A 13,747-nucleotide genomic window follows, 5' to 3' on the forward strand; every position below is an offset into this window, starting at 1 on the left:
CTGACTGCTTCTGGCTGCTTTTCAGCAACACATATCAGTCTGTAACACTGATGTATTGCCTTGCCTGTTTCAAAGGTATTTCACTGTGTCCTACTCCAATACTAATTCCTCTTCATGTCTGCTATCACAAGGTTCCAGTCTTGGACCCCTTCTCTTCTCTATCTACACTCATGACCTGGGACAATCAGTACACGCTTTAATTTTCTAATACCATCTCTACTCTGACAACACACAAACTTATTTCTCAACTCTTGACCTATCTATACTATTATCTCAAGTCCCCAACTATCTATCTGTTGTTTCTGCATTCATGTTATATCGCTTCCTCAAACTGCATTTTAATAGAAATTATGATATTTCCACCATCTTGCTGCTCTTCCATCGGTAGGTTACACAAATGTAGAAAACACCCTAATAACCTCAACTTCTAATGCCCAGTGTCTGGAGGTAATGTTTGAGCACCCAAGGGGAGTGTCTGCCCTCTAGTGTTTCTTGTTTCTGCTGTATTTTTACTATCAAATGACCATGCACTGATATTGCCGCTGTTTCGAACCACATATAAACTAAATATGTATTTTGTAGTTACATTGTTGGATATTCTGATGGTACTGCATGCCGAACTACTATTTTTTTTAAAGAATATCGTACAGTAGAGTCCCTGGACTTAACCAACCAGCAGTCTCAACCACCTTACAGTAAACAGGGAGCTATGGGGGCCTGCCTCTCTCATTAATGCAGAGCTGTGCACAGTGGAAACGCCGGTCCTCTTCACTACTACAGCTGCCCGCTGCTCTACTGCATCCTCCGTAGGATCCCGAAGTGCCACCTGACTCACATTAGTTCACATGTATGCATCGAGAGCCAACCAGAGGATGCAGCAAAGCACCTGGCAGCTGCAAGAACTAAAGGGAATCAGCCCCTGAAGCTCTGAAGCTCTGGTAAGTGTTTCAGCTGCGTGTTGCTCTGCATTTAATCTGTGGGAAGGATTAGTTTTACTTTGAGAACCACAGTTGCTTGATCTCCCTGCCTGAGACCCTACTGAATTATTGTATAGATGACCTAACTCACTGTCAGATGCAGGGGCGTAGCAATAGGCCCTGCAGCGCCTGCGCCCGCTCGGGGCCGTTTTTTGGGGGCTGGAGGGGTGGCAGCATGAGGGGAAAGCCTTGCCCACAGTCGGCGGGGAGAGGGGAAGTTCCCCCCTCTCCCTCACCTCGGGGCTCTCCCCTCTGCGCTCCCCTCCAGCTAGTGAATGTGTGTGGGCAGCGGGCAGCGGCGGCGGGATACATACCTTCTTCCTTGCGTTCCATCGCCGCCTTCTCGCTCTAGCGGCTGACGTCACTTCCGGAAGCGGAAGTGACGTCAGCCGCTAGAGCGAGAAGGCGGCGATGGAACGCAAGGAAGAAGGTATGTATCCCGCTGCTGCCCGCTGCCCACACACAGGGGGATTTTCAGGTGTCTGCTGCCCACATTACGATTTTCAGGTGCCTGCTGCCCACATTACGATTTTCAGGTGTCTGCTGCCCACATTACGATTTTCAGGTGCCTGCTGCCCACATTACGATTTTCAGGTGTCTGCTGCCCACATTACGATTTTCAGGTGTCTGCTGCCCACATTACGATTTTCTGGTGTCTGCTGCCCACATCGCGATTTTCTGGTCACTGCTGCCCACATTACGATTTTCAGGTGTCTGCTGCCCACATTACGATTTTCTGGTGTCTGCTGCCCACATTGCGATTTTCTGGTCACTGCTGCCCACATTGCGATTTTCTGGTCACTGCTGCCCACATTGCGATTTTCAGGTGTCTGCTGCCCACATTACGATTTTCAGGTGTCTGCTGCCCACATTACGATTTTCAGGTGTCTGCTGCCCACATTACGATTTTCTGGTCACTGCTGCCCACATTGCGATTTTCTGGTCACTGCTGCCCACATTACGATTTTCAGGTGTCTGCTGCCCGCATTACGATTTTCTGGTGTCTGCTGCCCACATTGCGATTTTCTGGTCACTGCTGCCCACATTACGATTTTCAGGTGTCTGCTGCCCACATTACAATTTTCTGGTGTCTGCTGCCCACATTGCGATTTTCTGGTCACTGCTGCCCACATTGCGATTTTCTGGTGACTGCTGCCCACATTGCGATTTTCAGGTGTCTGCTGCCCACATTACGATTTTCATGTGTCTGCTGCCCACATTACGATTTTCTGGTCACTGCTGCCCACATTGCGATTTTCTGGTCACTGCTGCCCACATTACGATTTTCAGGTGTCTGCTGCCCGCATTACGATTTTCTGGTGTCTGCTGCCCACATTGCGATTTTCTGGTCACTGCTGCCCACATTGCGATTTTCTGGTCACTGCTGCCCACATTACGATTTTCAGGTGTCTGCTGCCCACATTGCGATTTTCAGGTGCCTGCTGCCCACATTACGATTTTCAGGTGTCTGCTGCCCACATTACGATTTTCTGGTGACTGCTGCCCACATTACGATTTTCAGGTGCCTGCTGCCCACATTACGATTTTCAGGTGTCTGCTGCCCACATTACGATTTTCTGGTCACTGCTGCCCACATTGCGATTTTCTGGTCACTGCTGCCCACATTGCGATTTTCAGGTGTCTGCTGCCCACATTGCGATTTTCTGGTGTCTGCTGCCCACATTACGATTTTCTGGTGTATGCTGCCCACATTACGATTTTCTGGTGACTGCTGCCCACATTGCGATTTTCTGGTGACTGTTGCCCACATTGCGATTTTCTGGTGACTGCTGCCCACATTGCGATTTTCTGGTGACTGCTGCCCACATTGCGATTTTCTGGTGACTGCTGCCCACATAAGGATTTTCTGGTGACTGCTGCCCACATTAGGATTTTCTGGTGTGTGCTGCCCACATTATGATATTCTGGTGACTGACTGCTGCCCACATTAGGATTTTCTGGTGACTGATGCCCACATTGCGATTTTCTGGTGACTGCTGCCCACATGGCGATTTTCTGGTGACTGCTGCCCACATTGCGATTTTCTGGTGAACTCTGCCCACATTACGATTTTCTGTCCCACATTACGATATTCTGGTGAACGCTGCCCACATTACGATTGTCTGGTGAATGCTGTCCTTGTTACAATTCTCTGGTGACTGCTGCTCACGTTACGATTTTCTGGTGAACTCTGCCCACATTATGATTTTCTGGTGAACTCTGCCCACATTATGATTTTCTGGTGAACGCTGCCCACATTACGATTGTCTGGTGAATGCTGTCCACGTTACAATTTTCTGGTGACTGGTGCCCACATTACGATTTTCTGGTGAACTCTGCCCACATTATGATTTTCTAAAGGCCCACATTACGATTTTCTGGTGAACTCTGCCCACATTACGATTTTCTGGCCCACATTACGATTGTCTGGTAAAATGCTGCCCACTTTACAATTAATTTACAGTGAAATGCTGCCCCATTACGATTATTTGGCACCTATGGGGGGGGGGCCCCATCCAAATATTCGCAGGGGGGCCCAGTGATTTCTAGTTACGCCCCTGGTCAGATGTCTACATTTACTAAAGTCACTAAAGGTACGCCACAAAATATCTATGTTGACATGCCACAAACAACAGTCTATCAATACTACCTCAGACCCACCTGTGCACATATGCTTTAAAGCATTTGGGAACACAATCTACAGTAGCAAGAAAAAGTATGTGAACCCCTTGGAATTATATGGATTTCTGCACAAATTGGTCATAAAATGTGATCAGATCTTCATCTATGTCACAACAATAGACAATCACAGTCTGCTTAAACTAATACCACATAAATAATTAAATGTTTCCATGTTTTTATTGAACACACCATGTAAACATTCTCAGTGCAGGTGGAGAAAGTATGTGAACCCTTGGATTTATTAACTGGTTGAACCTTCTTTGGCCGCAATAACTTCAACCAAACGTTACCTGTAGTTGCAGCTCAGACATGCACAGCGGTCAGGAGTAATTTTTGACCTTTCCTCTTTACAGAACTGTTTCTGTTCAGCAATATTCTTGGAATGTCTAGTGTAAATCGCTTTCTTGAGGGCATGCCACAGCATCTCAATTGGGTTGAGGTTAGGATTCTGACTGGGCCACTCCAGAAGGCGTATTTTCTTCTGTTTAAGCCATTCTGTTGTTGATTTACTTCTATGCTTTGGGTTGTTGTCCTGTTGCAACACCCATCTTCTGCTAAGCTTCAGCTGATGGACAGATGGCCTTAAGTTCTCCTGCAAAATGTCTTGATAAAATTTGGAATTCATTTTTCCTTCGATGATAGCAATCCTTCCAGGCCCTCATGCAGCAAAGCAGCCCCAAACCATGATGCCCCCACCACCATACTTCACAGTCGGAATGAGGTTTTGCTGTTGGTGTACTGTGCCTCTTTTTCTCGACACATAGTGTTGTGTGTTTCTTCCAAAAAACTCAACTTTGGTTTCATCTGTCCACAGAATATTTTGCCAGTACTGCTGTGGAACATCCAGGTGCTCTTTTGCAAACTTTAAACATGCAGCAATGTTTTTTTTTGGACATCAGTGGCTTCTTCTGTGGTATCCTCCCATGAACTTCATTCTTGGTTTGTGTTTTACTATCGTAGATTCGCTAACAGGAATGTTAGCATATGCTAGAGACTTTTGTATGTCTTTAGATGACACTCTAGGATTTTTCTTCACTTCATTGAGCACTCTGCGCTGTGCTCTTGCGGTCATCTTTTACAGGACGGTCACTGCTAGGGAGAGTAGAAGCAGTGCTGAACTTTCTCCATTTATAGACAATTTGTCTTACTGTGGACTGATGAACTGCAAGGCTTTTGGAGTTACTTTTATAACCCTTTCCAGCTTTATGCAAGTCAACAATTTCTAATCGTAGGACTTCTGAGAGCTCTTTTGTGTCAGGCATCATTCACATCAGTCAATGCTTCTTGGGAAAAGCAAACCCAAAACTGGTGTGTGTTTTTTATAGGGCAGGGAAGCTGTAACCAACACCTCCAATCTCATCTTATTGATTGGACTCCAGCTGGCTGACACCTCACTCCAATTAGCTCCTGCAGATGTGGTGTGTTCAATAAAAACACGGAAATATTGAATTATTTGTGTTGGGTTTGTGTGGTATTATTTGTGTGTGGTATTAGTTTAAACAGACTGTCATTTTCTATTGTTGTGACTTAGATGAAAATCTGATTACCCCGTTACTCCAGCAACCATGTGGGGCATGTGTAGGGAGCAAAAAGTGCACCCAGAGCCAGCAGAGCACCATCGGTGGCCACGGGCTGGTAATGTATAGTGCACTGGGCACCAGGGGAACATTACAGGGGACAGCATCAGGGGTCTTGCTGCGTTCATCGCTCATTCCAAGATGTGTTTCTGAAAATCTTGACTTCAGTTTTACAGTACAACTCCCTGAAGAAAAAAAAAATCAAATAAGTCACCATACTGAATGCAAAAAAAAGTGCATTCCACCGCCACACCCCCAATTTATGAAGCAAAATTTGCAGCCCCTCCCTCTTTAAGATAAGTTCCATCTCCCTCACCCCCAAATGGATGACTGTCTTCTGGTTTGACCTTAAAGGGATATAAGCAGCTCCTGGCTTCAAATAGCTGAAAGGGCTGACATGTTTGAGGCGTTCACTCCTCTGCTACTTTTCCACTGCCATTATCCAGGCTAGGTTGAAATTCTTCAAGTGTGACTAATGTTTTCTGTTTAAAGTACAGTGGGGAAGACTCAGGGGTTGTTTGTGGAAAATTAAGTCTAATTAGGTGATTTCTTATCTGCCCTCCATCATCTTTTGCTCCTTAGTCCGCAAGTCCTTGCATGGACGGAAGAGATAGAAGATTTTAACCCTTTAATGTAAAAAGATGAGGTAAAATTAACCTTTTTTTAAATAATAAAACACATTTTTAGAATGAATTTTTAATTTGCTATAGAGAGAGAAAAAAATCATCTTACTCTGTCAGTGTAGATCAATTGTATCACGCAGTGTGGGTGAAATCAGGTTTACTACTGGCACGCAGTAGTAAACATGATTCCAGTAGGGGTTGTGTTTTTTGTTCCAGTAGGGGTTGTGTTTTCCCTTAGTTGAAAACACAACCCCTTTTTTTCCACACTAAAAATTGCTGCAAAAAAGCATCGATTTTGGCACGATTGTGATTCTTGTTTACTGAACGGGAATCACAGATGCAATCACGGCAACATTTCATCATGATTTTCAGTGTTAAACAGACTGGTTTCAGCTGGATTTCCATTTGCTGCAGGACTTTTTCCCCTCTGAAGACTGGGTTCTCTTTGACAAACTTGCAATTGGCTTTACACTGGTGGTAAGTTCGTTTCCACCTTAAATTTTCTCTTCAAGGCTTATCTAAATCATCAAGGGAATCTCCACATTTTCTATAAACTCATGGATCAGCTTGCCCGCAGGTCCCTGAGGATATTAGGATAATGTTTTAGAACTTCCATTTTGTGTCCCAGGTTCATACTACAACTTAAAGCACTATCCGTCTGCGTGCCCTTTTAGGACTCGCTTTCGCACCCCTGGGTCTAGCAACCGCCAGGAGCACACTAGCATTGCACAGTTCTGATTCTTTCTGAACTGCACTTGCCCAGGATGCTCTTATGCTGGGCATACACTCCGTTGAGGGAGACTTATCAATCGAGCCTGATGGCTCGATTGATAATATCCAACGTGTCCGATCACCGTGGGGATCGATTCCGCGCTCGATCCCCCCGGGGGCGTACAATAGCGGCAATAAGAAGCGCCGGCGGGGACGAGCGGAAATCGTTCCGGGCGCACGCGCAGACGAGCGGGGACGCGGCGGGAGTCGATCCGGTGGCTAATTGAGCCGCCAGATCGACTCATGTATGCCCAGCATTAGTCATAGCTGTTTTTTGAGCACCATATAAGGGGCGCACTGATCCCAGTCACACCTACAAATGGGGCATAAAGCTACAAGACGGAGAGGTATTATTGCAGTATAAGTTTTTTTTATTATATTTATTAAATATATTTGTGATAATTTACATACTTACAACTATAAAACTTTCTCAAAACTATTGGGCAAATAAAAGCAGGGCAATATTATTGCTATTATCATATTAAATATTATGTGTATATAGGGTGTCAGAAGGCCTGTTATTTACAGTTAAAAGTTATTACTCATACCTGAACCACCATCAGTTCCATGCATCTCATTGTCTGGATTCTGCTGACTCATTGTTTTCGAAGAACCTGTTAAAAATAAATGATTGTTGGCAAGGCAAGATTTAGAATATCCCTGGTATTTAAAGAGTAAGAGTAGCATACTATGTTGCTTGCAATATATCCTAACTAAAAGGAGAGCAGGATATGTTAAACCAAAGTGTCCCCAGTTTTATATCATTCAGTTACTAAGTGCCATTAGAAAAAATTTGGGTGCCACCTCCTCTGTCTAGGGGCTTTTTCACAGAATCGTGCACACTGTTGAGGGTGGATTTCTAGTATCGTTTTTGACCTCCAGTTGTCCAAAGGTCAGGGTGTTTGTAGGCTGCTAAGTTAAAAGTCAGTTGATCTACTGGAATTTAGGATAAGATTGTGAAGGAGGTTTGTGAGGGGTGGAAAGCTAGCCCATTTTGACCCCCTACCCCTAGCAGTTTCCATGTTTCTTCTTATTACTTTATTGAAGTTTAGACAAGCTCACAGATAAATATGGAGTATGATGTGTCAATCATAGTATCCTGATCCATACAGAATGACTACAGGTCGACCTTTGCAGAGTACAGATGTTATTGTTATACCATGAGTATATGCAAAATACAAGTAGCCAGTTATTCACTGACAACTATACACACAGCTATATATTTTACTGTGGAGTCAAGTTACAATACCGGGCTTTTCAACCAGGGTTCTTTGAGTTCTCTCAGAGCTGGACTAAGACCATGCAGGGCCCCAAGCAGAGCAATGAATGAAGCCCGCCCGTCGGTAGCCCTTCTATTTCCTGTCTTCGGAGGCTCTGAGTCATTCTGGTGAGATCACCGTTATTGATCTCACCAAAGTGTTACAGTGCCACCTGGTGGATGGAGGTAAAATTGCAGCGCTGGAGCCCAGGGAGGTGAGTGAGAGCAGAGGCTGCTGCTGGCTTTCTGGCATCATGATTGTTTCCAGATTTTAGGATCTGAAATGTTCAGAAAATACCCTAAAATCTGGAAATAATCGTACTGCCAGGGAGGTTAATAGAGCATATTATAATAGTAGGTATTGTAAAATAAGAAACACTAAATTGTGGGTCAGAATAATAATGAGCACATTAATAAAAAAAAACACTAGGATAATGAGACAGTATAATGAGTGGCAGTGTAATAGGGGGTAGTGAAAAAATAGCCTGCTTTTAAAGACCATGCCTCCTGCAAAATATTTTTGTCTGTAGAGGTTCCTTGAGATCCAAAAGTTATTTACAGAGTTTCTCCAGCTTTAAATGGTTGAGAAAGGCTGTACTATACCCATTAGTCCATTGCACAAGTATTATAAAACATACTTGTTGTTAAGTAAAATGGTTCGCTAGACAAATGACAAGGAAGAAAGAGAAGAAGAAAGCAATACAAATAAATTAAAGGAAAAGGGAAAATGGTGAGAACATCCTCACCTACTGCCAGAAAGCTATATCCTACAGAATTGTAGTTCAAGCAATATTCACGAGCATTGGGTTCTAACATACAGTGCTCCCATCTCACCCATATTTTAGAATATTTGGGGTGGGGGTGGGAGGTTCAATTCCTTTTGACATAGGTGAGTTTGTACAATTGGAGTACCTGATTAATGGCCTGAACCCAAGACAAAAGCATAGCTGTGGCTTGATTATTATAGTTTTAATATTCCTTTCCTGGCATAAAAGCCAAGTAATTGGAACATTGCTATCTTTTCTGTTCCTGCTATCAGTGTATGTTCTTGCTATGTTTTGTATTACGTTAACTGTACGTGTATGCTGTAATGCTCTGTTTTGCTTTTATTGTTGCTTTTTTATTGTTTATATGTATGTACCATGCTTAACTGTATGCAATGGTGCACTCTGCTTAAAGGGGTTCTTTCGCGAAAAAAGTAGGCAGTTGAAAAATGTGACAGATGACAGGTTTTGGGCCAGTCCATCTTTTTAAGGGGGATTCTCAGGGCTTTCTTTGTTTTCAACAGCATTTCCTGAACAACAGTTGCAAAATCTAACTGACATAATAGTGTGCAAGTGATTAGGGAGGCCGGCTGGTATCTTGCTATTTTGGCAGTTAAACTGCTGTTCAGGAAATGCTGTTGAAAACAAAGAAATCCCTGAGAATCCCCCTTAAAAAGATGGACTGGCCCAAAACCTGTCATCTGTCACATTTTTTAACTGCCTACTTTTTTCGCGAAAGAACCCCTTTAATTGTACGCACAAGCTGTAATGTTGTCCTATGTATGCTTGTCCCATGTCTATGTATGCTTTACCGTATGCTTTTCCTGTTTTCTTTTCATCGACGACCCTGTATGCGCCAAAACCAATTCCGGGTACAATCCACCGTTGTACTTGGCGATAATAAATTTGATTCTGATTCTGATTCTGAACATTACTTTTTTATGTATACAGTATTTTGTTCCAAGTCAGCCATTCTTCCCAACAGCCACAATCCTGGTTTGCAATATTCATTTTAAGCAGTGAATTTGCTACACTACCTACCCCACTCCAAAGAGGATGCAATTTAGAGCAAGACCAAAACATGTGGAGGAAAGTGCTCTGGTGTTAAAGGTACCGGAAGCATTGGTCTGATCTGGAGGGATCCATCTTATGCATTCTCTCTGTATATACCCTGTCTAAAAATTTGAGCTGAATCAGTCAGTTCCTAGCCGAGATTACCACAGTGAGCATCTGTTCCAGTATAACATCCCATTCCTCTCTGTACAGATTAAACAAATCCTGTTACCACTTTAGATAGCATCTGTCTAGTTTGGGTAAGTTCAGTATAAACAGTGCTTTCAATCAATGCTTCATAAATTAACGATTAAAGGTGGCCACACACCATACAATTAAAAGATCCAAATTTAAAACCAATTCCATAAATATGATCATTGTCTCAAAAAATCGAAAGCTTTTTTTTTTGTTTTCGATCCAGAAATCCAATCGAATTTCCCATTTTTTTAATAATTTTTTTTTTTGAGATTGGACATGTTGGAAAATTCAGACCAATCTTATCAAGAATTGTATGGTTTGTGATGGATTGTGAAATTGTATTCAACCAGAAAAAAAATGTATGTAACTATAAAGTTCATTTTTCTCTTGATTTTTCTAACCAACCAATTTTTTCAGACTTAATGAATTTTTATCCCGAAATTGAGGCAATCTCGAAAATATGTGTGTGGTACCTCAAAGATTTTGATCGAAACTTCCAATCAATCAGAAAATTGGAACAGCTTGCTCGAATCTAATCAAAATAAAAAAAAATGTATGGTGTGTGGCCATCTTTAGCTCTCCCAGCATACGCAATCCCTGCAGCTCACCAGTTTCTAACACTGGAGACAGAATTCCAAACATATCACGAATTGATATGCATGCCTAAGTTGGAAATACAGAAATATTTGTCAGGTCAAACAATTGTTTGAGAGTATCGAAGGGGGCAAGCTTATTTTAATAATATGGCTTAAGTTTTTAATACCTCTAGTCGCCCATATTACCAAATCTGGGACTGTGTAAAAGTGGTTAAGCACTTGAGGACCGTAGGCTTACACCCCTCTAGTGACCAGGCTATTTTTTTTGCAATTCAGGGCTCTGCAGCTTTAATAGCTCGCTGCAGAGCCATACAAATTAGCACACACATGAATCCCCCCCCTTTTCTGCCCACCAACAGAGCTTTCTGTTGGTGGCCTCTGATCGCTGCTGCAGGCAGTGTTTTTTTTTTTTAATTATTTCTTATTTAATTTTGAATAAAATTGTATATTATTTTAACATATTTCTCCCCCCCCCCCCCCCCCCATCCTCCACCTGCCAGCCAAATCAGTGAGCAGCTCTCATAGGCATCAGCTATGGGTTTAGCTCTTTTGGTACAAGAGACTGATATGCTACTGGAGTTGCTTTGATTCATTGATCTTGCTGTTGCAAGGTTATCACTACAATGTGTTTACAGCATATGCACTTGTACTACTGCTTATTGTTTATTGCTGTATGTTATTTATAAAATGTTCAATAGTACTGTCACAATTATTCTAAATCTTTTCTTATTAGCTCGTTAATAATAAGAATATATTGGAGAATGTCACCTAGGAGAAAGCTTAGGTAAAACATTGAATTGAATTAAATAACATATGCAATTAACTGTTTCTCCTGCATTTTCCCCTAGGTGATATTTTCACTAAGGCCTGGTTCACTAAGGCCTGGTTTGACCTTAAAGGGATATAAGCAGCTCCTGGCTTCAAATAGCTGAAAGGGCTGACATGTTTGAGGCGTTCACTCCTCTGCTACTTTTCCACTGCCATTATCCAGGCTAGGTTGAAATTCTTCAAGTGTGACTAATGTTTTCTGTTTAAAGTACAGTGGGGAAGACTCAGGGGTTGTTTGTGGAAAATTAAGTCTAATTAGGTGATTTCTTATCTGCCCTCCATCATCTTTTGCTCCTTAGTCCGCAAGTCCTTGCATGGACGGAAGAGATAGAAGATTTTAACCCTTTAATGTAAAAAGATGAGGTAAAATTAACCTTTTTTTAAATAATAAAACACATTTTTAGAATGAATTTTTAATTTGCTATAGAGAGAGAAAAAAATCATCTTACTCTGTCAGTGTAGATCAATTGTATCACGCAGTGTGGGTGAAATCAGGTTTACTACTGGCACGCAGTAGTAAACATGATTCCAGTAGGGGTTGTGTTTTTTGTTCCAGTAGGGGTTGTGTTTTCCCTTAGTTGAAAACACAACCCCTTTTTTTCCACACTAAAAATTGCTGCAAAAAAGCATCGATTTTGGCACGATTGTGATTCTTGTTTACTGAACGGGAATCACAGATGCAATCACGGCAACATTTCATCATGATTTTCAGTGTTAAACAGACTGGTTTCAGCTGGATTTCCATTTGCTGCAGGACTTTTTCCCCTCTGAAGACTGGGTTCTCTTTGACAAACTTGCAATTGGCTTTACACTGGTGGTAAGTTCGTTTCCACCTTAAATTTTCTCTTCAAGGCTTATCTAAATCATCAAGGGAATCTCCACATTTTCTATAAACTCATGGATCAGCTTGCCCGCAGGTCCCTGAGGATATTAGGATAATGTTTTAGAACTTCCATTTTGTGTCCCAGGTTCATACTACAACTTAAAGCACTATCCGTCTGCGTGCCCTTTTAGGACTCGCTTTCGCACCCCTGGGTCTAGCAACCGCCAGGAGCACACTAGCATTGCACAGTTCTGATTCTTTCTGAACTGCACTTGCCCAGGATGCTCTTATGCTGGGCATACACTCCGTTGAGGGAGACTTATCAATCGAGCCTGATGGCTCGATTGATAATATCCAACGTGTCCGATCACCGTGGGGATCGATTCCGCGCTCGATCCCCCCGGGGGCGTACAATAGCGGCAATAAGAAGCGCCGGCGGGGACGAGCGGAAATCGTTCCGGGCGCACGCGCAGACGAGCGGGGACGCGGCGGGAGTCGATCCGGTGGCTAATTGAGCCGCCAGATCGACTCATGTATGCCCAGCATTAGTCATAGCTGTTTTTTGAGCACCATATAAGGGGCGCACTGATCCCAGTCACACCTACAAATGGGGCATAAAGCTACAAGACGGAGAGGTATTATTGCAGTATAAGTTTTTTTTATTATATTTATTAAATATATTTGTGATAATTTACATACTTACAACTATAAAACTTTCTCAAAACTATTGGGCAAATAAAAGCAGGGCAATATTATTGCTATTATCATATTAAATATTATGTGTATATAGGGTGTCAGAAGGCCTGTTATTTACAGTTAAAAGTTATTACTCATACCTGAACCACCATCAGTTCCATGCATCTCATTGTCTGGATTCTGCTGACTCATTGTTTTCGAAGAACCTGTTAAAAATAAATGATTGTTGGCAAGGCAAGATTTAGAATATCCCTGGTATTTAAAGAGTAAGAGTAGCATACTATGTTGCTTGCAATATATCCTAACTAAAAGGAGAGCAGGATATGTTAAACCAAAGTGTCCCCAGTTTTATATCATTCAGTTACTAAGTGCCATTAGAAAAAATTTGGGTGCCACCTCCTCTGTCTAGGGGCTTTTTCACAGAATCGTGCACACTGTTGAGGGTGGATTTCTAGTATCGTTTTTGACCTCCAGTTGTCCAAAGGTCAGGGTGTTTGTAGGCTGCTAAGTTAAAAGTCAGTTGATCTACTGGAATTTAGGATAAGATTGTGAAGGAGGTTTGTGAGGGGTGGAAAGCTAGCCCATTTTGACCCCCTACCCCTAGCAGTTTCCATGTTTCTTCTTATTACTTTATTGAAGTTTAGACAAGCTCACAGATAAATATGGAGTATGATGTGTCAATCATAGTATCCTGATCCATACAGAATGACTACAGGTCGACCTTTGCAGAGTACAGATGTTATTGTTATACCATGAGTATATGCAAAATACAAGTAGCCAGTTATTCACTGACAACTATACACACAGCTATATATTTTACTGTGGAGTCAAGTTACAATACCGGGCTTTTCAACCAGGGTTCTTTGAGTTCTCTCAGAGCTGGACTAAGACCATGCAGGGC

General features: G+C 42.4%; 1 protein-coding gene across 1 annotated transcript in view; it reads right to left on the bottom strand.

The window, feature by feature from the left end:
• ATP8B3 (ATPase phospholipid transporting 8B3) overlaps nt 1–13,025 on the bottom strand; it is a 335,474-nt gene extending 322,449 nt beyond the window's left edge. The window contains exons 1-2 of the mRNA XM_068234593.1: nt 12,987–13,025; nt 7,179–7,244 (exon numbers count right to left, since the gene is read on the bottom strand). Of these exons, the coding sequence (XP_068090694.1) occupies nt 7,179–7,244; nt 12,987–13,011 (91 nt within the window). The 5' untranslated portion in view covers nt 13,012–13,025. The remainder of the gene's footprint in view (nt 1–7,178; nt 7,245–12,986) is intronic.
• Nucleotides 13,026–13,747: the final 722 nt, after the last annotated feature.

This window comes from Hyperolius riggenbachi, chromosome 1 (genome assembly GCF_040937935.1).
Source record: "Hyperolius riggenbachi isolate aHypRig1 chromosome 1, aHypRig1.pri, whole genome shotgun sequence".
NCBI lineage: Eukaryota > Metazoa > Chordata > Amphibia > Anura > Hyperoliidae > Hyperolius > Hyperolius riggenbachi.